This window comes from Nicotiana tomentosiformis, chromosome 12, assembly GCF_000390325.3.
Source record: "Nicotiana tomentosiformis chromosome 12, ASM39032v3, whole genome shotgun sequence".
In the NCBI taxonomy this organism is placed as follows: domain Eukaryota; kingdom Viridiplantae; phylum Streptophyta; class Magnoliopsida; order Solanales; family Solanaceae; genus Nicotiana; species Nicotiana tomentosiformis.
The window spans coordinates 48588123-48611618 of record NC_090823.1 but is presented as its reverse complement, the minus strand read 5'-3'; the positions used below and the strand labels follow the sequence as shown (position 1 = coordinate 48611618).

Below are 23496 nucleotides of genomic sequence, written 5' to 3'. Positions count from 1 at the left end.
ATTCAATAGTGTATAATTTATTGCGTTTAACTGGTGAAGAAGAATTTGTACAGTATACCAAAATGATATACTCTATATCATTTTAGTATACAATTCATTCCAATGATATACTATATAATGTAACAGTATACTATTACAATTTGGTCCTTTTGAAATTTTCATTGAGTTCTTTTTCAACTTTTCAATGAAGTTCTCTATGTTTTTTTTAATTTTTTTTCTTAAACCAAAATATTTAGTTTGAAATATTTAATTGGAGGTTTATGGCTAAAGTTTGAGTAAATTTGGTGGAGATTTTAGAGTAGATTTTTAAAATTTGGATCGAATTGAGTTGAACTGGCAAAGAAGATAGATTTGTACTATATACCAAAATGTTAATATAGTATAAAATAATTAATTCAAACGTATATAATTAATTATAATTATACTACTAATATTTTTGAAGAAATGAACCAATCTTGAACATACCAAAATAACATACTATATACCATTTTGATATATAATTATTAATTTAATAGTGTATAATTTATTGCGTTGAACAAGCGAAGAAGAATTTGTATTGTATATCAAAATAATATACTATATACCATTTTGGCATACAGTTCATTTCAACGATATACACTTACAATATACTATATGATGTAAGAGTATACTACATCAATTTGGTCCTTTTAGAATTTTTTTGAAATTTTCATTGAGTTCTTTTTCAACTTTTCACCAGAGTTTTCATATTTTTTAAACCAAATATTTAGTTTAAAATATTTGATTGGAGGTATGTGGCTAAAGTTTGAGTCAATTTGATGAAAATTATGGAGTAGATTTTTGAAATTTAGGTTGAAATTAAGTTGAACCAGCGAAGAAGACTAATTTGTACTATATACCAAAAACATACTATATACCATTTTGATATATAATATTTAATTCAATAGTGTATAATTTATTGCACAATATACTATTACAGTATATGATATAATGTAACAATACAGTTAAACTTGGTATTTTTTTAATTTTTCAAAAAAAATTCAATGGGTCATTTATCAATTTTCTAACAAAGTTCTCGATATCATATACCATGTTAGTATATGATATATAGCATGTGGGTATCATACTATACTACAATAATATACTTCAATTGCTACTAATATATTATTTTGATATACTATATGCTAAAGTAAGTTATTTTCTAATAATTAATATATAAAAAGTACAAATAAATAAAAAGAACAAAAATAAAGGAGCCAAAAATGTGTGCAAAATTAGGTTAAGAAAAAAAGGAAATAAAAAATGATTTGAAATAATAATAATAAATAAAATTAAAAAATTAAAAAAAAAATGAAAGCATAAAAGAGAAAAGAAAATAGTTATAATGTATAAGTTATTCTAATAATTGAATTAAAAAAAAAAAGAAAAGAAGAAAAGAAAAAAAAACTATATATTATACCAATTATATTTAAAAAAGATGAACAAATATTTACTATATCAGTTATCTTTTCTGATTGAATAAACAAAGAAGAAATAAAAAAAAGAGCAAAAAAAGTAAATGAAATTAGATTATGAAGAGAAAAAGAAAATAAAAGAAAAGAGTTAAATGAAATTAAAAAAAGGAATAAGAAATAAAGAAAATAAACAAAAGGAAAAAAAACAATAAAGGAGGAGCCAAAATTGAGTGTGAATTTAAGTTATAATAATAATAATAATAATAATAATAATAATAATAATAATAATAATAATAATAATAATAATAATAATAATAATAATGTGATTTAGGCAAAAAATAAATGAACCAAAGAGGAGGGAAAAAAATAAGAAAATGAAAAAAAAAAAAAAAAAAAGAGAAAAGAAGGAAAAGAGAAAAGAGGCAGAGAAATAAAAAGAAAAAGAGAAAAAAGAAGAAATTACTCACAACAAAAGCTGCCATTGGTACGAAAGATAATTAGTTTGACGAGTAGAAAAGTAATTAGATAGGCAATAGTTTTATTTTTGTGGGTAATTGTATCCCCTATTTCATTTCTTATAACATCTCCAATCACTATTATTTCACACCTATATACTAATGCAATTACAGTAGGACAAAATCAAACTATCTCAAGCAACCTTTTAGTTTTTGGGGAGTACCGACAATGCATTTTCTATAAAGAGTTCGGTAAGGGCACTCCCCATATATTTATTGACTTGGGGGTTGTGGGGGGGGGGGGGGGGGGGGGATTCAGCTTTAGCAACAAATTTAATGAAACTCGAATTTGGACTCAAGGTTGTAGCCTATGAAATGGATACACATATGGGAGACCAGGGTTCAGATCCTAGCAAAGACAAAAAAAAAAGATGATTTCTTCTCATCCGCCTAACCCTCAGAAGGCAAAATTATCAGGTACTTGTGTTGGTGGAAAGTAGTAGAAAGAAAAAATAATAATAATAATAATAATGAAACTCAAATTCTTTTCTATGAAAAAAAAATTCTTTGGAACACATTCCTATTTTATCATAATTGGAAACCTTTGCCAGACAAAATAGACTGCGAGTTTATAATGCTACAAGTTATAACCTATGCAGCAGTGAAACTTTGTTATACAAAATAATTTTTGACCTGTAGTATGCAAATGATCATAAGTCAATCCATGACTGGAACGTACAGAGAGTAAGCATCAAACCTGCTTTACCCACATCCAATAGTACAACAGAAGATCTTCGTAAAACATAACTGGGACAACCAATGCTTTCAATTATGCAATCTCAAGCCCACTAAGGTCTTTGTGAGTGTAGACAACTGCTTTATCACCGTCAACAATTTGTCCAGTTCCCCTTGCAAGCCTACAGAAAATTGCAGCATTGGCCAAATAATTTGAACAAAATTCATGTTCAAAATGCAGAATGAATATAAGTGTGTTATGCCCAAGGAAACTAACTAAACGACCTTAAGAAAACTTTAACAAAGACAAATTCCTTTATAAGAAATCAAGAAAGAAACGGCTGAAAAAGCAGAGGTAAAAGTAGGTAGTAGAATCCAAAAAAAGTAGGTACTGGAATCCAAAACTTAGCATATATTTCAGGCCAAATACATATTGCCGCGATTTTTCATTTTAGCACTTCAACTTAGGCTCTTTCCTATTAGGCAGTCCCAACTTCAATAAATGTGTGCTATTAAACACAAAATGATGACATGTCATGTTATGTGAATAACAGTTCTCTTTGCGTGATGAGCCTAATATTTTTATTTGTAATTAAAATTTTATTTTTTTAGTTTCTTCACCAGAACACCACAATAAACCCATCGGCCACTCAACTTAGGATCGTCGATGACCGGCCAGCAGTACCACCTAAGCACCAAAACAAAGAATCATTCCTTACAAACTTTCCAATTCCACCAGCAACCATTCTCAGAGAAATTTTATTTTGAGATCATTTTCACCATCCTCTAATCTTTATCTCCAATTTCATTTATTACACAAGACCGAGGAGAACAACAAAGAATCATTCCTTATTTCCTAAAAAATCTCCTTCAGCTTATTCTCAAAATCTTCTTCATCATCAGCGCCGTCAAAGCTCTCGTTGTCATTGAGAGAACTGGAATAGATATCCGGTCAAACTCAATGGTTCTCTTATATTATTTTGAAGGTGCAAGGATTTTTTAATGTGCATCTGAAATGAGGAGAGAATAGAACAAAAGGAGACAAAGGGTCGGCTCGTTGTACAGGTTCACCGGAGAATTAATTTTTGGACCAGGCTCGAGTTTTTTTCGATGGCCGCTGCTGGTCGGATATTTTTTGGTTGTTGTTTGCTCAGATACTGTTGGTTTTTCTCTGGTTGTAGCAGCTGTTTATAGTGGGATTATTTTTGGTCGAAATAACACATGTCTTCATCCCATTCATACATGATCAATGAAGTGCTCAATAGACACATTTTAGATATACTTTAAGTGACTAATAGGAAAGCCTTAGTTGAAGTGCATGAAAAATCGTGGCAATTTTAGGTGGCCACTTATGTATTTGGCCTAAATTTTGTACAGCTACTAAACTCTTCCTCTTACACATGCCATACACCCAGTAAAACCACCGCAAATTCATGCCTCTGATCTCTCTTTTTCCACTTTGGGGATAAAGCATTCATGCATCTTGAACAGCAGTCAATCTAAGTGAAATTTGTCTTACCAGACTATTTCATAACACTGCTAAAGAAGAGAGTCAAGAAAGATTTCTGATAAGAATCAAGAGCTCATGGCAAAAAAGGACATACAGCAACTATAGAGTAGATTCTTGAGATTAGGTCTCCATCTCCAATTTAGTCAGAGATGATCATTTGCGCATCCATTTTCGTGTGATTTTCCAGTATTTTCCAAGCAAAAAGAAAGAAAAAAAGTCAAGCGTCTGCCGGGCTTTATGTGCAACATGCAATAAAAGCATGCGTCTAATAGAAGAAGGCACAAACAAAGAAGGGTATACACACACACACACACACACACACACACACGTTCAATGTATAAGCAGAAATGTAAATACCTCTTTCTGATCGAGGGAAATATAGTAATTCTTTGACTTTACTCGACAGCCGTGCTCAAGAACTTAAAAGTTCCAACTCTTTTTGGACTTTTTACTTAAACAATATGAACTAGCTAAGGAGTTTTGTGATGTATGTCCTTTGGCCTACCACATCCAAATCTTGCCAAGTAGGAAAACTACCGGGCAACGGACTGCAGGCTGGATATGCAATTATGCACAGAGATCTGGCTACACTTGATATAAAAGACTGGTTTTGGTCAAGAAAAAAACTAAATTGGGGCCAGTTCAGTCAGATGTGATCCTGTAATGAAGTAATAACCAAGTTCATGCAGCAAACAGACAAAGATAAACAAGAAGTTGTAGCAAATGCAATAAAGCTGGAGGACATGTCTTATAGGGAACCCATGGGATCTAGGTCAAGCTGAGAGACTTCATTTTCGACTAACATAAAGAGATTTAACTGACAACGTCATCTTCTTTACTTCTATTTTCTCTTTTATCATAAGGGATACGTGAATTGCCAGAGATTTGAGAAGTCTCTTGTTCCGAGGGCAATCTCTCAAGAGTGGTAGTTTTCCAGATAGGACTTAAAGCCAGAATGATGTAGAAAACAGGGATTGAAATCAAAAGAGAGTTGACAACAGATATACCATCTCGTAGTTAGCAACCCTTCAACTCCAACTGGGCCACGAGCATGAATACGACTTGTGCTAATCCCAACCTATTCAACCAAAAGCAATCAAGATACTTACAAATATGAAATTATGATACCAAAAGACAATTTGGAACCACTGATAGATTATATACCTCTGCACCCAGTCCAAAGCGGAACCCATCACTAAATCTTGTGCTTGCATTATGAAATACAGCAGCACTGAAAAGTGAAGATCAAACATGTTTAAGCAGGGATGGTAGTAGTAGTTCCCCCAATTAAATGATTAACAATAATGGGCAAAACTTACTATCAGAAATTAATGAAATTCCAGAGGTCTAAGTATATCAGATTGAAGAAACTACTCATCAGTCATGACGAAAGATGAAGTTGAAAACATGAGAATGTACCTGTCAACCTGACGTAAAAATATTTCAGCAACTTCCTGATCTTTGGTAATAATGCTATCAGTGTGGGTACTGCCAATGAGTTGTGTATAAAAATAAGGATTGCAAAAGTTTGCATAGTATAAGAGCTCCAATATGAAATAATTTGAAAAAGAAAAGAATCATAATGCAGCCTTGTAAAAGATAAAAGTTAGGCAAACATAACACCTTCCATGCTGATGTATATGATCTATTGCAGCATATACATCTTCAACAACTTCCACAGTGCAAGCCAGTGAACCATATTCGTGATGAAAAGTACGCGCCTCTGGAATCTTGAGCAGGGAGCTTGCTTTTGGTCCACCATATAAAGAAACCCCTGCCACAAATGCAAACATCAGTTCACATTTCTTCAATCCAATTAAACTTTATTTTCAGGGCCAAGGAATGTGAGGATAGTCGGTCACTTTTCTCAACAAAAAAAGAAAGTTGAGGAAAGACAGCATTTACCATATTCTAAAACTATTAGGACAGAATGGTTAGTACGCAAAACTGTGTGAAAACTATTAGGCAGCATTTTGGAGAGTCCGTGCAACATAGCTGTTCATTATAGATGAGACTCAACAACAAGAGTGTTTTCATGGGTGATGCAACTCAACGCTAAACTGAGATTAACAAAAATAATCATTACAAAGCAGATTTTGCTATCAGAAATACCCTCAGATTCTATTTTCCCTACTTTCAAGTCAAGACTCCACAGTAATCATATAGAAGCTTTAATTACACAAAGAATTTGAAAAAGAAGTTCTACCTTTTGTTTGAAGTTCCACAATCAGGTCATTAAGACCTCCATTTTGTGCCAAATCCTTATGCACAAGAAGTGTTTCCTACCAGGGAAAGCAATGAAACAATTTTATTGCAAAAAAACCAAAAAAGAAAAGAAATCAATAAACTACCTGGTTAAAACTGGACACTGTTTTATGAAAAAGTATAACAAACTACCATCGCATTACAGGCTGCAGGATAATCCGTTTTTGCATCCACAACAACCCGCTTTGCCATATCCATGTCAGCAGACTTGTCAACATAAACATGGCAAATTCCATCTGGAAGCAAACATAGTAATATTACCATCGCAGGAAAAGAATCCGTGACATCAAAGCAGAGATTGAGTCTAGCAAGTAACCAATACTCAAGTAACACATAATTACCAGCATGGCCAAGAACAGGAATTTTTGTTGATGCCTTAATTTGAGAAACAAGTTTATTGCTACCTCTTGGAATAACAAGATCAATCACATCATCATGCTGCGGGATGCAAGAAAAATAAACTAAGAACCAAACTCATGTCCAGTGTAGGTCATGATTTCCTAAAAAAGAAAGAGAGGGAGAATATAAGTTTCTCATTTAAGATATTTGGCAGGTACCTTGAGCAATTCAGGGATCTCTTCTCTAGAAGTCACTAGTCCAATAAGCCTTTCACCAACAGTTCCAGGAATCGCTGAGGTAATCACCTAAGACGAAAAAGAAAAAGAGGAGAAGGTGACAAAGCTGGACATGAAATGATGGAAACGTGAAGCTTCAGTGAAGAGTGTATGATAGCGTGTAAGATATCAGTTAAACCTTGTGTAAGATAGCGTTTGATCTTTTGGCCTCCTTTCCTCCTTTCAACAAGAGGCCGTTCCCACTTCGGACTGCTAGAGAAGCTATCTAGTCATGCAAAAAAAGTGCAACGAGTTTGTGAACTGTAAAGGAATAATCCAAGGACATGCAATTCAAGCATGCAGAGAATTCCGTGAAGTTTACATATACAGACATATGTTAATCACCATTGTCCCCGCCATTAGTAAAGAAAAAGTGTTTCATAACTACTAAAAAGAGAACCCTACTAATTTATATCGGACATGCAGCAGAACCTTCCTGCTAGTGGAAAACTTCTTTTTGCCAGCATTGCTTACCTGTACAAGTGCATCCGGTCGTGACTCAAAAATAATCAATAGAACGCCTAATGGAGATGATGATTTCTCCAAGATGAATCCATCAGCAACCTGGACGAGACGACAATATTCCAGACATTAAATCAACATCTCACTCTGAAACTAAAGGCTAATAACTGAACACTGATCAATAAAGGTTTCTAGTTACAAATCGACATCTCTGTTGCTCCCAATATTCCAACAAGTCAGCCCAGTTCTTTTCATGGCCAAGAAACAAAACAACAACAAAATAGCTTTGGCTATACCATTAAATATAATTGTCAATGGACATTGTACAATACCCACTAAATCGTCTGAGAGTGCAGAAGTTTTTTCTTAAAGAAGTACTTCACAAGACTCCTTCACAATTTGTTCTCTATTCCTCATGTATTAAAAACTACATGCCACATATATTTGGTGTGATTTGCTTACCTCCGTTCTCTTTAAAATGCGACCAATGGGCTCATCCATGTTAGCAAGCACACGAACTGAATTTGCAAGATTAGAAATCTATGACAAAGGAGTAGCCCTTTCAGCAAGAATACTAAAAAGGTACATGATCATTCAGACTAAGTTGCAAAGTGAGCACGCTCTTACTTTTCCTGGCTTTAATGCCAGCCGAGATATCAAAGACTTCTCATATCCAGCCTGTTGAGCAGCAACCACATCAGCTTCATTCTCAGCAAGGATTGCCTTTTCATTTGCTTCCAATGCATCAGCCATATCCTGCAAAATTTTACTCCTTTCTTGGGAAGAAAGTGCCTGGAGGTGAAGGAACAAAGAATAAATATTCACATCCATGCGGTTTACAAAATGTTACAGCCAGATGTCTCTCTAGATATACCTGAAGCCGCCTGGAACATTCCCTTGCGGCAACTGCCATCTCACGAGCACCTATCTCTCCAGTTGAAGCCCATTTATTGGCATCACGATGAAAGAGGGTGCCGATACATTCCCCATGTAGCACTTTAATGATGTTATCGACAGCGAAGCCACTTATCCCCGCGAACGCACACAGACGGATAGAGAGAAAGAATCAGCAGAAATTTTAGGTAAAGGGAGCAAGAAACTTAGAGAAATCAGCTTTCACACTGAACATCTGAAGAACAATGCTTTGCTACATATAATACGCTTTACTCATGTACTGATTTGCATTCGTTTTTCAGCCTTATTTTATTGCATTCGTTTTCAACCTAACCACTTACTATCACCATCTTGTTCTGCTAGCACCCTTTTCTTTTTAAATAGCAATGGTGTTTTATTGGTGTTTTGGACCAGCTTGCACATACCTCAACTATTCCACCGGGTAATTACATCCTCCCACCAATACATATACAGGCTAGGGTAACTTTGTTCACTTGGCCTCTGCTGGATTTTAGACCATGGTCTCCTATGATCTTTATCCCAGCTTCATCCACTGAGCCACAGCTTGGAAAAGTTCTTCATAACATAGTTATTCTTTCTAGCTAAGCTCCATAGTCGACATTTTTGACAGTAACTTTATATTTCCAAGGTAAAAGTCCAAGGATGAAATAGAGTAATCTCTTTTAGCAGTTAATGCACCCAACTTTTTTTTTTGGAATAGAAGAGAGCATAAAGTATCTTCAATTGTAGTAGGACTTCTGATAAACTGTATACAACAAAGGTTAATTACCAAAAAAGAGGCCTGCAGGAATCTGTTTTTGAGGATTAGAGAACAGTCTAAATTGATTCGAAGGTGGTCTTCTCCAGAATGTGTCAAGTGTTAACAGATCTGTTGGTGGATGCAAGGGCGTATCTATGTGTTGGAGCATGGGGCACATGAACCCATACTCGTCTCTCTATACCATGTATAATAATGTTATATTTCTTTAAAATTGCTTAAATATACATGTGTGCACCCCAGCTCAAAGAGTCCTTTAAAACAATGATTATTGGGTGCACCTTTCCAAGTGAACTAGAGGTTTAAATCTCAGTTTGAAGGCATATCTAGTGTCCCCTATTTTATTTTAATTAAGTATTTTCTTTTTCTTTTTCTTTCATTTTTAATTTAATTTATTCATTCAAAATCCCCATATCTAAGACATTGAAATCCTTGATCTCCTTTTGTCATAGCAAGATTTTAAATAATTAAAACTAATAGCAGTGGATGATATAACACGGTTCAATGACCCAATATTTTTTATATGGAGTATAGGTATATATATGTTAAAAATCTCTAAAATTGCACGAAATTTTAATTTCAAGCTATAATTTCTAAATGGTAATAGATTCACCTATAACTTAACCTATTAACCTATAACTTTAACCTTTAGGTTCATGGTAATCTATGTTGCAAGGACTCTCCAAAATGTAGCCGCACCCGTGTCGGATCCTTCAAAAATGCACTACTTTTGGAGGATCCGACACGTATCCGGCCACATCTTCGAAGAGTCCGAGCAACATAGATGGTAATAACTTACAAATATAACTTCTAGATTCACCTCTTTGTAATAGTGCACCCATCTTCTTAGAATCCTGGGTGGATGAATAGAAATTTTTATGTTTTCCAACCATTGAACTTACAACATTAGGATTATCAATGCTTAAAATGCATTAGAATGAGAAACTTTACAAAGTGTTATCATACATAAATAGAAGCACTTTTCCTACGACGACTAAAATATTCACTCTGTAGGCTGATTTATTGTTTTGGTTATACTTTTTGGGTTCTGACTAGGTTAAGTCTGAGATGAGAACCTCTAATCTTTTTGAGACTTGTAACAATATATTAGAAAACGCACTAAGGCAATGCAGAAAACCATATGTACAAGGTGGATAAATCAAAACTGATCCATCGAAGTTACAAAAAGCCTAACATGTCAACCAAGGACTCTGTATTATCTACATGACTTTCTTTACACCAAAAATAAAACAAAAGAATACAATTCATCTTGATATTTTGGAGGGGATTATATATATCTTCAAAAACTCATGTATTCCTCTCTTTCCATACTGTCCACTAAATGCAAGCAGGTATCAGCCTCCACCATGCCTTCTGTCTAAGTGAACCTCCATTGTTATTCCAAGACTTCAAAAGCTCCTCAGTAGTTGAAGGCATGGTCCATCTGAGGCCCACAATGTTAAGGAACGGTTTCCACAGTTGCCTAGTGATAGGACAATGCAGGAACAAATGGCTGTTTGTTTCCGGATCTCTACCACATAACTGAAATCCCCTTCTTTTCAGTTTTTCTTGAGGCAAGCATGCTTCTCTTGCTACCCAGCCATGAGAAATAGACCACCTTAAAGGGAGCTTTAGCTTTCCATATTCTTCCATGACCATCCCTCACTATGCTGGCCTTTATTTGAAAGCACAAGATAGGCAGATTTGAAAGTGTAGCTCCAATTCTTACATTTGTTCCATAGTAAGGTATCTTCATGATCAGTGAGACCCTAGAAAACTTCCAAAGCTTTAAAGAAGTCAGCATTTCTTCCCATTTCCCAATCACTGAACCCTCTTCTAAAAGTGATATTCCAGCCATGCAGTCCCCGGGCTTCTTCCACTTTAATTTCAGGTATGGTGGCAATACCATAGAATTCGGGAAACATCTCTTTAAGTGGATCATGTCCTAACCAATTATCACTCTAAAATAAAGTGTCTTCCATTACCCACCTTTATGCTAGTGTTAACCACAAGAGAATTCCAAAATTGCGACACCCACCCACATATGGACTATTAACAGATCTTTTGCACCCCTATTCAATCTTGTCAAACTACACATATATTACCTTTCTCCATGAAGTATTGGTCTCTAAGTTGTATCCATCTTGTCTGCTTCACATAATTTCAAACTTTCCAGTACTTCTTGTTCTTCAAAGTCTCTTTGCATCCACTCCCTTTCCTCCTCTCTAATGCTTGACCCACCCATTTTGTTTTATATCAGGCCTCCAAGATTCTGTTTCAGCATATAGATTCTGATAATAGGCTATAATCTCCCTTTTGATATCATCTAGATTAGTAATGGTCTCGCCTTGAACCATAGGATGTCTGATGTACTTTCAAGGTTTTGCACCTCTCACACATAAAGAAGAAAGAAAAACAAAAAAACCCCACTAAAGTTTTCCACAAAACTAGTGAAAGCGTTCTTCAAACTCATATTAGAAGAATGTAAGATGAAAAGAAACCTCACCCACACGTTCCGCAATCCAGCAAGATTGCAAGAAACGTTGAATAAGCGAAGAACAATGAAATAAAAAGTAAATCACGTTTTTGAAGCAAGATCATAGAAAAATTAATTACCAATCTTTATTTTCAGCATATTGAGCCATTTAAATAGTGCTTACAATGAGTAAAATTGATGATGTTAAGGAAAATTAATCCTAATTAAACTAGAATAAGAATAAGGTTAAGAAAAATATATCCTAACTAAAAAAGAAAAAAGAATTCTAGTAGGAATAGAATACCAACTAACAATTCTGGTTTGACTAGGACTACAAAAATATAAGCCTACTAAATCAAGAATCAAATTACTAGAAAACAGGAAATAAGAAATCCTAATCTTGATGGAGAAATTCTAATCTTGAATGGATTCTTGAATTCCCTGAATTCTTGGCCTTCTTGATTTCGCATTCTCCCCTAGTTGAAAAAGACTCGTCCTCTAGTCTAACAACTTCCATAGATGGTGCAAGATTTGCTATATTAAGGAATGGGGACCCAGTGCTCACTAGGTTTCAAGTTATATTTTGCTAGCTTATTTATGGAGCTTCTTCATGTTGTAAGTGAACCTTAGCACTTGGGTCGAACTAAATCCCACTTTCTAAGTTTCAACTTTCTACTAAGCCTTCTCCATGTAATATTTCTATGTTGACTATCAAACTTCAACTTTCAATAAGAAGTTATTGGTGTTAGAACTTCATAAAACTTAGCTAACTCCGTGTCTAGCTTTGAATTAAGTATAGAGATCAGCGCTCTTCGTGGGAATGCATCAATTGCAATGATTGTACACCAAAATTCACTTTGATGATGGCCATATATATTTATCAAGTGAAGACATCTTGTTTCTCCAATATACGTCAAACTCTCCATTATCCACTATTTTTTAAGTAATCCTTCCTCTTGTTCATGCATATTTTTATGGACTTTAGGATTAACGTAATATGCTGACTTGTTTGGAATGATAGAGTCAACAATCAAGTCAACATTGTGTTGAGCATCTCTGAAAGACGGAAAGTCAATGACACATGGCTAGATACTCCAATGGATAGAATCAACAATCAAGTCAACATTGTGTTGAGCATCTCTGAAAGACGGAAAGTCAATGACACACATGGCTAGATACTCCAATGGATCATCATAAAACTTTGGTAGTAAATCCTCAACTTGTGGATCCAATGCATGTTCCTTGTCTCTTTGATATTGTATTCATCAGTTTTGTCCTTTTCACTCCCTTGATTATCTGAATATTTATAATATTGGGCCCTTGGTACTTGTGAAAAATAATCGGAAAATTACATTTTTGATAACCAAAAAGGTTGTTGTAAAATAATCGGAAAATTACATTATTGATTGATGTATTAACTACTCCCTCCGTTTCAATTTATGTGAACCTATTTTCTTTTTAGTCCGTGCCAAAAAGAATGACCTCTTTCCTTATTTGGAAACAATTTACCTTTATGCAATGATTTATAGCCACACAAAATATATGTGTCTCATTATACACCACAAGTTCAAAAGTCTTCTTTCTTTTCTTAAACTTTGTGCCCAGTCAAAAGGGTTCACATAAATTGAAACGGAGGGAGTATAATACAATGAGCCATATTTATAATTATACACAATACATACTCTATTCCTATTCGATGTGGGACTATACTTATTTACATAACTATCTAACACTCCCCCTCAAGCCGGTGCATACAAATCATATGTATCGAGCTTGTTACATATGTAACTAATACGAGGCTCAGTGAGGGACTTAGTGAAAATATATGCAAGTTGTCATTCGACTTCACAAACTTTATAGTAATATCTCCTGAGAGTATCTCTTTCTCTGACGAAGTGACAGTCAATCTCAATGTTTTTGGTTCTCTTATGAAACACCAGATTTTGTGCAATAAAAATGGCGGCTTGATTATCACTCACAAGTTCCATTTGGCTGCTTTCACCACATTTCAACTCCTTGCGCAACTGTTTGATCCAAATTGTCATAGTCTTTGCTCGATATTCTGCTTCTACACTAGACCGAGCAACCACATTTTGTTTCTTACTCTTCCAAGACACCAAATTTTCTCCTACTAAAATACATTATCCAGACGTAGAACGTCTATCAGAAGGTGATCCTGCCCAATTAACATCTGAGTATCCAACGATTGCTCATGGCCTCGATCTACGAACAATAATCCTTTGTTTGGGGCTGATTTTATATACACAATTGCATTCCAATGACTATCACAGGGAGAATCCATAAACTGACTCACAACACTCACAGGAAAAGAATTGTCAAGTCTAGTACCTGTGAGGTAATTTAACTTACCAACCAACCGCCTATATCTTCCAGATCGTTTAGTGATTCCCCGGGTCCTGGCGAAAGTTTAGAATTCGAATCCACATGAGTGTGAATGGGTCTACAGCCCGGCATTCCTATCTCCTCAAGAATGTATAAGGCATACTTCCGTTGTGATATCACAATACTAATCACCAATCTTTATTTTCAACATACTAAGCCCTTTAAATAGGCCTTACAATGAGTAAAATTGATCATGTTAAGGAAAACTAATCATAATTAAACCAGAATAACAATAAGGTTAAGAAAAACATATTCTAACTAAAAAAGAAAAAGAATTCTATTAGGAGTAGAATACCAACTAACAATCCTAGTTTGACTAGAGCTACAAAATTCAATCCTACTAAATCAAGAATCAAATTACTAGGAAACATCAAATAAGAAATCCTAATCTTTATGGAGAAAAAATCCTAATCTTAAATGGATTCTTAGACTTCTTGAATTTCTTGGACTCCTGACCTTCTTGATCTTGCATCAATTATGTAGTTGAATCTTCTATGAGAACTTGCCATTTTTTGGGCAACTTTTAAATTTTTGTTTCTTTCCTTTAGCCATAATATTCTGGATTTCTGCCTCCATACTATCTCTTCATATTTTGCTATGTCCTCAAACTCCATGAGAAGACTAGCCTTTTGTAGTAGTTCATTACTTCATTACATTGCGTCTAAATATTTGCTTCAAACTACAATATAGAAATATTTGCTCAAAATCTGAGCGAAGATCTAGAAGAATTTAAGTTAAATAAAGATACAAAATTGTACTCTATAATAGATCTGGGAATACATTTTATTTATCTTGAACAAAATAGAAATAATTATTTTGATTTACATAGAAAAAAACTATAATTAGTACGAAGGTTATTATCATCTACTCTAAGTAGAATATAATTTTAGTACTAGAATTAAAAGTAAACTACTACTAATTTAGGTTTAGACTCACTACTATATTGGTTCCTAGATTTAGAACAACTATATAAGGGCAACCGGGTGCACTAAGCTCCCGCTATGCGCGGGGTCCGGGGAAGGGCCGGACCACAATGGTCTATTGTACGCAGCCTTACCCTGCATTTCTGCAAGAGGCTGTTTCCACGGCTCGAAGCTGTGACCTCCTGGTCACATGGCAGCAACTTTACCAGTTACGCCAAGGCTCCCCTTCTATATACCCAACTATATGTAATACAATTTAGATTTAGACTCATTATTATATTGGTTTCAATTTATGTGAACCTATTTCCTTTTTAGTCCGTGCCAAAAAGAATGACCTCTTCATATTTGGAAATAATTACCTTTATGCAATGATTTATAGCGACACAAAATATACGTTTCATTTTACAGCACAAGTTCAAAAGTCTTCTCTTTTTTCTTAAACACTGTGTTCAGTCAAATAGAGTCACATAAATTGAAACGGAGGGAGTATGTATGTGTGTGTGTGTATATATATATATATATAACCTACTACATAGTTGTAGTAGGTTAGCATTGTATACAAATTTGGTTTCACTTAAATACCCTTAATAGTGGTTCAGCAACACATTAATGGCAAGTGCATTTTTGTCTTCTACTGAAAACTTAAACCCAAATTCTTCTCCCCTTTTTCTCATTCTAGCATTCTCGTTAGCTTCCTCTTCCGATCTATGAAGGAGTTGCAATCTGATGTTTTTGTGTGAGATTTTTTTATCTTCGGAACTTTATATGTCTAAATCTAACCTATTCATAACTTTTATAAAATTGGAACCGTATACCTTTTTCCTCTTATCATTTTATGGATACTCGGCAAAAGAACAATCTCGTATGAGTAAGAATCCAATGCCAGAATATAATGCTACTTAAGCTTCCTCTTTTGAGTCCAAGCTGCATCTTCAATTTTCTATATCGGTTTTGTAGTCCAATCTTAATCATTCATGAATTTCACCCAAATTCCCCTATTTCTACACAGATGAAGTGGAAGACAATGCCTTGGGAAGTCGATGAAGTGATGCAGAGCAAGCTCTACATCCTCTTTCCTTGTTTTTCTCGTCAACATTCTAAGCCGGTTTGACCAGCATTTTAAAGATTAACCATAGCTGGATTTTGATCTGAACAGATCTAGAATCGAAATGGGGCTTAGTATTACATATCAAAACATAATGATTCCTCTATCTTTTTGTTAAGAACTTGATTCAATTTTTTTTGGAAAAGAACAAAAAATCAATTGAAGCCCAACATTGATAAATTGCTAAAAGGAAATTTGTTGCATTAATAACAAAGAATTCCAGTTTTCAGCAAAAACGGGATTAAAGATTCACGAGGACGGAAAGTTTGCCGAATGGAGATGATTGCCCTAATTGATTTAAAAGACAAAGATGTCCTTACTATTAAAGAAAACATGGGGGTATTTTGGAGAAATGAAATATGTATACAATGCTAACTTACTACAACAATGTAGTAGGTTAGCAAGACCTTATATAGGTTTTGCTAACCTACTACATAGTTGTAGTAGGTTAGCATTGTATACATATTTGGTTTCACTTAAATACCCTTAATAGTGGTTCAGCAACACATTAATGGCAAGCGCATTTTTGTCTTCTACTGAAAACTTAAACCCAAATTCTTCTCCCTTTTTTCTCATTTTCTCATTCTAGCATTCTCTTTAGCTTCCTCTTCCGATCTATGAAGGAGTTGCAATCTGATGTTTTTGTGAGAGATTTTTTTATCTTCAGAACTTTATATGTCTAAATCTAACCTATTCATAACTTTTATAAAATTGGAACCGTATACCTTTTTCCTCTTATCATTTTATCGATACTCGGCAAAAGAACAATCTAGTATGAGTAAGAATCCAATGCCAGAACATAATGCTACTTAAGCTTCCTCTTTTCAATCCAAGTTGCATCTTCAATTTTCTATATCGGATTTGTAGTCCAATCTTAATCATTCATGAATTCACCCAAATTCCCCAATTTCTACTCAGATGAAGTGAAAGACAATGCCTTGGGAGGTCGATTAAGTGATGCAGAGCAAGCTCTACATCCTCTTTCCTTGTTTTTCTCGTCAACATTCTAAGTCGGTTTGACCGGCATTTTGAAGATTAACCATAGCCGGATTTTGATCTGAACAGATCTTGAATCGAAATGGGGCTTAGTATTACAGATCAAAACATAATGATTTCTCTGTCTTTTTGTTAAGAACTTGATTCAAATTTTTTTCGGAAAAGAACAAAAAATCAATTGAAGCCCAACATTGATAAATTGCTAAAAGGAAATTTGTTGCATTAATAACAAAGAATTCCCAGTTTTCAGCAAAAACGGGATTAAAGATTCACGAGGACGGAAAGTTTGCCGAATGGAGATGATTGCCCTAATAGATTTAAAAGACAAAGATGTCCTTACTATTAAAGAAAACGTGGGGGTATTTTGGAGAAATGAAATATGTATACAATGCTAACTTACTACAACAATGTAGTAGGTTAGCAAGACCCTATACACACACACTCTTGCTAGGTCCTTAACCACACATAATTAGAAAATTATTACATTTGCCTTTCTCACTATCTATGGACATTAATGGTCACAAGCGGCATAATATTATTCAACAATAGAATACAGTAGTCTCATATGCGACAGATTTATAAAAAGTCTACCCGTTTTAATTTTTCAATTATAAACTGCTTAGCCTGAAATTCAATCAATTTTGAAATGAAATATTACAGGCATATATTAGCCACTTGATATACCCAATATTTACACAAATAATATGGCAGCATAAAGAGCTCAAACTTCTCTACCGTTGGCATACTTTCGTTGCTGAAGAGCGTCTTTTCTTAATTAAGCATCAACAACTAGAAGCCAAATTTTCTGGAAGCAGGTTCACCTAAAAGTCAACTGCCCCAACCCACTCAATTAACGCCCAAGCGGTTCACTCAAAGATAACAAGAATTGTTTTTTAAAGAAATGGTTATACTACTCAAAATGCATTCTTCATAATGCAGGCTATGCAATACAGAATCGGTTTTACCTCATGTTTGTTCTTGCTTTTGCTTCTTTTTTATTTTTTTTACTTTTTTCTTCTTTTTTTTTTCTTGTGTGCCTGTTTGTGCTTTCAGCAGATCAATTGTCATGTTTTATCACAGTAGAATGACATCTTTTTCTCTTTCAGCTCCAGTAAAATACCTCAGATTCTTCTGCATTTCCTACCGTAAGCTATAAATTCAACTTTGATACAGACTCAATGACAGCATTTTCCTTTCAGCTCCAGTCAGGTACCTCAGATTTTCTTGTGCATCCCCAACAAAGCTATAAATTCAACTTTTAATTCAGACTTTTTTTGCACTTTTAAGGTCATCCTAAATGCTTCTCTTTGGACAGTTATATTATTTTTATTGACAAAAAAGGGCAAAGCCCATATATAAAGAGGTATCACAAATCCTGTCCACTCTACTAAGAAGACAACACTTGAATATTTTAAATGAACAAGTGTAAAACTGATGCACATAAATATTAAGAATTCCAATTGCGTAAATACTAGTATCAGACCTGGTTATGACAACAGGAATGCCAGCATAAGCAGCATACATAGCAGCTTTTACTTTGGCAGTCATGCCCCCTCTTCCCACCCTGGACTTGTCTCCAAAAGTAATCACTGTCTCATGTCTCTCCTTAATGTATGTGTGAATTAACTTCGAATCTGGATCACGGGGAGGGCCACTATAAAGACCCTCTACGTCACTCAACAGAACTAGAAGATCAGCTTTTAATTCCAAAGCTAGTAGAGCTGCCAAACTGTCATTGTCCCAAAATATTCCAGAAGAGTCCTACAAGAAGTGTTCATTATTACAATAAAACCATGAGCTGAGGATATGAAAAGATATAAGATATTATATCTAGAAATACTTGCTAGAACTCGAAATCATATTACAGATTTGGAGAACAGCAGGATTCAACCAAACAAAAGCTCATTAAAGCAAAGATGAAATTTTGGGACCAAAGTGGCAGAAACCAACTTTAAATGCCGTGCATGGTCACATGCACTATCTTAATACATTCCCCTCCCAATCCCAGGAAACAACAATGAGAATAATAACAGAGAACTGATGAGTAGAAGCATATATCAGACAACCATATATGTATATGTCGACTGTAAAATCAACAAATGAGTTCTTTATTTTTGATTAGTTAATAACAGCACATGATGAAGTTTACTTGAAATAGATGCATGAACATTACTCAAGGGATTTCTAGTTCCAACGCATGGATTGACCAATTACGCAACTGGTCAGCCCTACAGCAAGAAACATTGTGACCTATCTACTAATGAGAGGAACTTTCTGATGAACATACAAGCTCAAGACGTGATGTTAGAGTAGCATGGAGGCCATGTTTTCTACAACAATGGAGGCTTATTGGGTTCATGAAGGTGCCAATGGATTTGGAGAATTGGGCCACAAATTTAAAATGGTTACACTAATTAGCCCTGGTCCAATTGAGGCCCAAGAATCTCAAGAAATTGAAAGTCCAAGAATCCATTCAAGATTAGGATTTCCTTTCCTTAAATATTAGGATTTCTTAATTCTTGTTTTAGTAGGATTATATTTATGGTTCTAGTCAAAGTGGGATTGTTAATTGGTAGTCCATTCCTACTAGAATTCTTCTTCCTATTTTAGTTAGGATAGGTTTTCTTCGCCTTATTCTTATTCTAGTTTAATTAGGATTAGTTTTCCTTAACCTTATCAATTTTACTCATTGTAAGGCCTATTTAAAGGGCTCAATATACTGAAAATAAACATTGGTGATTAGTTTTTCTAAGCTCTTGCTTCAAAAACGTGATTTATCTTTTATTTCATTCTTCCTCCAGAAGAACAGTGGTAAGGTTCTTTTCATCTTACATTCTTTTTACGTGAGTTTGAAGAACGCTTTCACTAGTTTTTTGAAAAAATTTAACGGGGTGCTTTTATTTTTCTCTCTTCTTTGTGCTTAAGAGGTGCAAAACCTTAAAAGTACATCACTTTCACAAAAAGGGGCAAGAAGACAGCAACTACAGTGTAAAATCAGAGAGACACACCTCATAAGGAGCTTTCCGCGTACTGATAGCGTCATTCTCATTAAATATAGGTATAACTTTAAGAGACAGCAAAGAGTTTACTGTGTCATTGAGTTGTCTCCTAAAATCTGGATCCCTAAAGTCATTATCAGTCACCAAAAGCTGAGCTGAAGTCATATCCAACTGTATAAAGATGGTACAAAGAATAAAAAGTCAGTAGACAATCCTTTAAGCTAAGGACGGTTATGTGGTTATGATAAACAAATCAAGAGTTAGAACAAACAAAAAAGTTCCAAGAACTGTGCTTCAACCTGACTGAACAATGAATCATACAGAGCCATAAGGCCATTCTGGCCCACAGCAGCACAAGCTTTGCCATCAAGCTCACTTTGGGGCTTTTGAAGATCAAGAAAACTGCAAATATGATGACTTGGTAGTTAATAGTAAATTGCAGATACTGGAATATTCAAATCCTATCGTTGGAATCTTGTCACTGAGGATAAAAGATAGAGTTTAATACCCTTTCAGTACTACATCAAATCAAAAGGTAAGAATATTGATTCTTTTTCAAGTAACTTCTGATTCACAGAGTGAGATATATATAGAGCATTACTTTATTTTTCTATCAAACTAACTTTTCTTTTTGCTTTAATGTTTTCTTCTACCATCACTAATATAATGTGTTAATTAATATCTTAAGTCGATGCACAATCATTTCACATCATCGATGATCCCTACTCGCCTTGTAGTAATCCTTCTGTAACAAGGATAACAAAATTCTTTACTCACAAGGGTGACACTTAGTGTAACTGGCACACATAGTCCTTTAAGCTTAACTTTGCTCACATTGCTTGCTTTTTAGGGAAGCGTCTTCCTGAGTGCCTTTTAAACGTTATTCTTCTATCGTCCATTGTATTATTGCCGGAATGCAATCTCTGAAATTCTCATGATGCCGACTATTATCAAATCACTCAATCCCTAATTCATGTTTAGTTTATCTTGTTCATCAATCCATACTGATTTCTATTACTCTGGGTTTAACTTTTCCTTTTGGTAATCACGTTAGAGTCATGAACTTATTTCTTGAAATGAGGGTATGACTTTATAGCCTATACTCTTTTGTAGCCTCAAGTCCTGTCACCTCTCGTCTTTTCCTTCACTTGACTATAGACTCTGTAATACTGTCATTTGTTTTTATCTACCATTGTCATCTGTGTATCACATCTTACTCATAATGTTTCATTAACTCTCTTCTTATTTTCTTGCTAACATTTCTGTTTATCACTTTATTCTAAAACTTCAACAAGATATTCTTTTGCTTTTAGCTCTCCTTTCTCCATCCCCTGGCTCCATATAAAATGGGATGGATAGAGTACTTCAGATATGTTTGTGGTTCATTTGCATAATTCAATATCAACTATACCATCAAGGTTAGCTCTTACTAATAAGTCAAGTTACATTTGAGTTAAACTTGTTTATTAACAATTCTAGTTATATAACCTATTTACTAAGTAAATATCTTATTTGACAGCAAGGACATGGTAGAAACCTGCTATTCAGCAACTTCCTATATCTAAGCCGCTGACGACCAACACCTACAGCACCTGAAGTCACCAAAATAACTTCATAGCCTTGCGAGTTAAGCTCCTGAATCTGTAATGCAGTTTGCAGCAAAACCAGTAAGCTTTAGAAGATGCAGATATATACTAACAATCAAACTATTTCTCCCTCTGTTTCAATATATGTGACACAATTTACTTATTGCAAAAAAGAATGAAAAATTTCTCTATTTGGGAACAACTTAACTTTGAACTTTCCAATTTACCCTTAATGAGAAGCTTTTATAGCCAACAAATGTTATGGAATGTTTAAGACCACAAGTTTCAAATGTCTTATAGACACCCAAATATTATGGCAAGTAAGACCACAAGTTTCAAAAGTCTTCCATTTTTATTAAACTCCATTCCAAGTCAAATTATGTCACATAAATTGAAACGGAGGGAGTATAAGATTCACCTGCTCACAGAGCGCTCCCAATCTTCCAAGTGCTAATCTTCCATCAGTCCGTGTCACAACTGCAGTCCCAACCTTTAAAAATGACATCAAAAATTAAATTTGTTAGCAATATATTAAGAAAAAACTAAAATAACAGCCAGGGAATAGAAGGAACAACATACACAATGATTTTAACTTTTGTACATTGACAGTGTAAAAATTATCCCCTCTCTTCCAGTTTATATGACCCTATTTCCTTTTTAATCTGTTTCGAAAAGAATTTGGAAACAATTTAAGTTAAACTTTCCATTTTACCTTAATGGGAAAGCTTCTATAACCTACAAGTATTATGGCATATTTAAAATCACAAGTTTCAAAAAAATTTAATTTCTTTTCTTAAATTTCGTGCCCAGTCAAATAGCTAATTAAAACATGTACTTAACAATCAAGTCACTTAAAAACTAATTACAAGTAAATATCAATGTTAAGTACGGATTGGTAACCTGAAAATATGTTAAAACAAGGTTAAATTACACTCATTGTCCCACTATATAAGTTAAATCCTTATACATACAATAAACATAAGTATGATAGCTAACTAAAATCAATCTTCATTAAGGACAGACGACTCTTTCCAATCTGACAAGAATTATTCTACAAAAGAAAATCAGGGCCAAATGCAATGCAGGGATTAAGCAATAATAAGGAAAAGAAATTAGAGGAAAAAAGGAGGATAAAGTTGAGACCTTGACAATTACTCGTTTCACGTTCCTGACAAATGTCCGAGTAGAATCAGCTGTCTCCATTTTTAGCTCAGAAGAGAGAGAAAGAAATGTAGACTGCAAAACGGCAGCAGAAATATGTGGAGTCTACTGCCTTCAGCCAGTTCTCTAGTTCTACTTAATCCGACTTCGATTTGGGGATTTTGGGTTTTGTACGGGCGTGTATTGGAACTTGGGGATTGCTCAGCACGTTTTCCTCCACTATTGTTTGTTTTTGTTGTGGAAAGTCGTTTTCCCTTACCTTATTTTGCTTTTTATCCAACACATTTTCATTTTCTTTTCCGAACTATATCCAACACATAGTTGAGAGAGAATAACAACTTTTACTCAATTCTTTTATGCCAACCGGAATAAAAATTAAGTTTTCAATTTAACCAAAATTACTCTCTTAGGTGTCACCATTTGAATTTCGAGAGTCACACTTTTTAATTTTAATTATAAATTCAAACATAAAATCTTTAAAATTACATATTTGAAAAATACGTAATAAGTATTTTAAGTCACAATAATTTACAATATAAAATATTTAAAAGTTACATGAAAAAATCATGGTCAAATAGAAATTCGTTTGACTCTCGAAATTTGAATAGTGACACATAAATTGGGACGGAGAGAGTACCATATAAGTGGTTAAATTAATGTTTATCACGTGTTTGTGCCGGGGTCAACCCCAGACATCATCA

At 34.3% G+C, this 23496-nt stretch overlaps 1 protein-coding gene across 1 annotated transcript; it reads right to left on the bottom strand.

Moving 5' to 3' along the window:
- Positions 1-2388: 2388 nt before the first annotated feature.
- LOC104086409 (delta-1-pyrroline-5-carboxylate synthase) lies at positions 2389-23001 on the bottom strand. The gene is made up of 20 exons (XM_009590650.4): positions 22778-23001; positions 22053-22124; positions 21586-21689; positions 20348-20450; positions 20058-20219; positions 18533-18810; positions 8349-8499; positions 8102-8266; positions 7937-8014; positions 7487-7576; positions 7152-7238; positions 6956-7042; positions 6740-6836; positions 6531-6634; positions 6340-6415; positions 5757-5907; positions 5553-5621; positions 5298-5364; positions 5141-5211; positions 2389-2805 (listed from the first exon to the last, which is right to left on the bottom strand). The coding sequence occupies exons 1-20, from the start codon at positions 22835-22837 to the stop codon at positions 2718-2720; spliced, it is 2160 nt and encodes a 719-aa protein (XP_009588945.1). The 5' UTR covers positions 22838-23001; the 3' UTR covers positions 2389-2717.
- Positions 23002-23496: the final 495 nt, after the last annotated feature.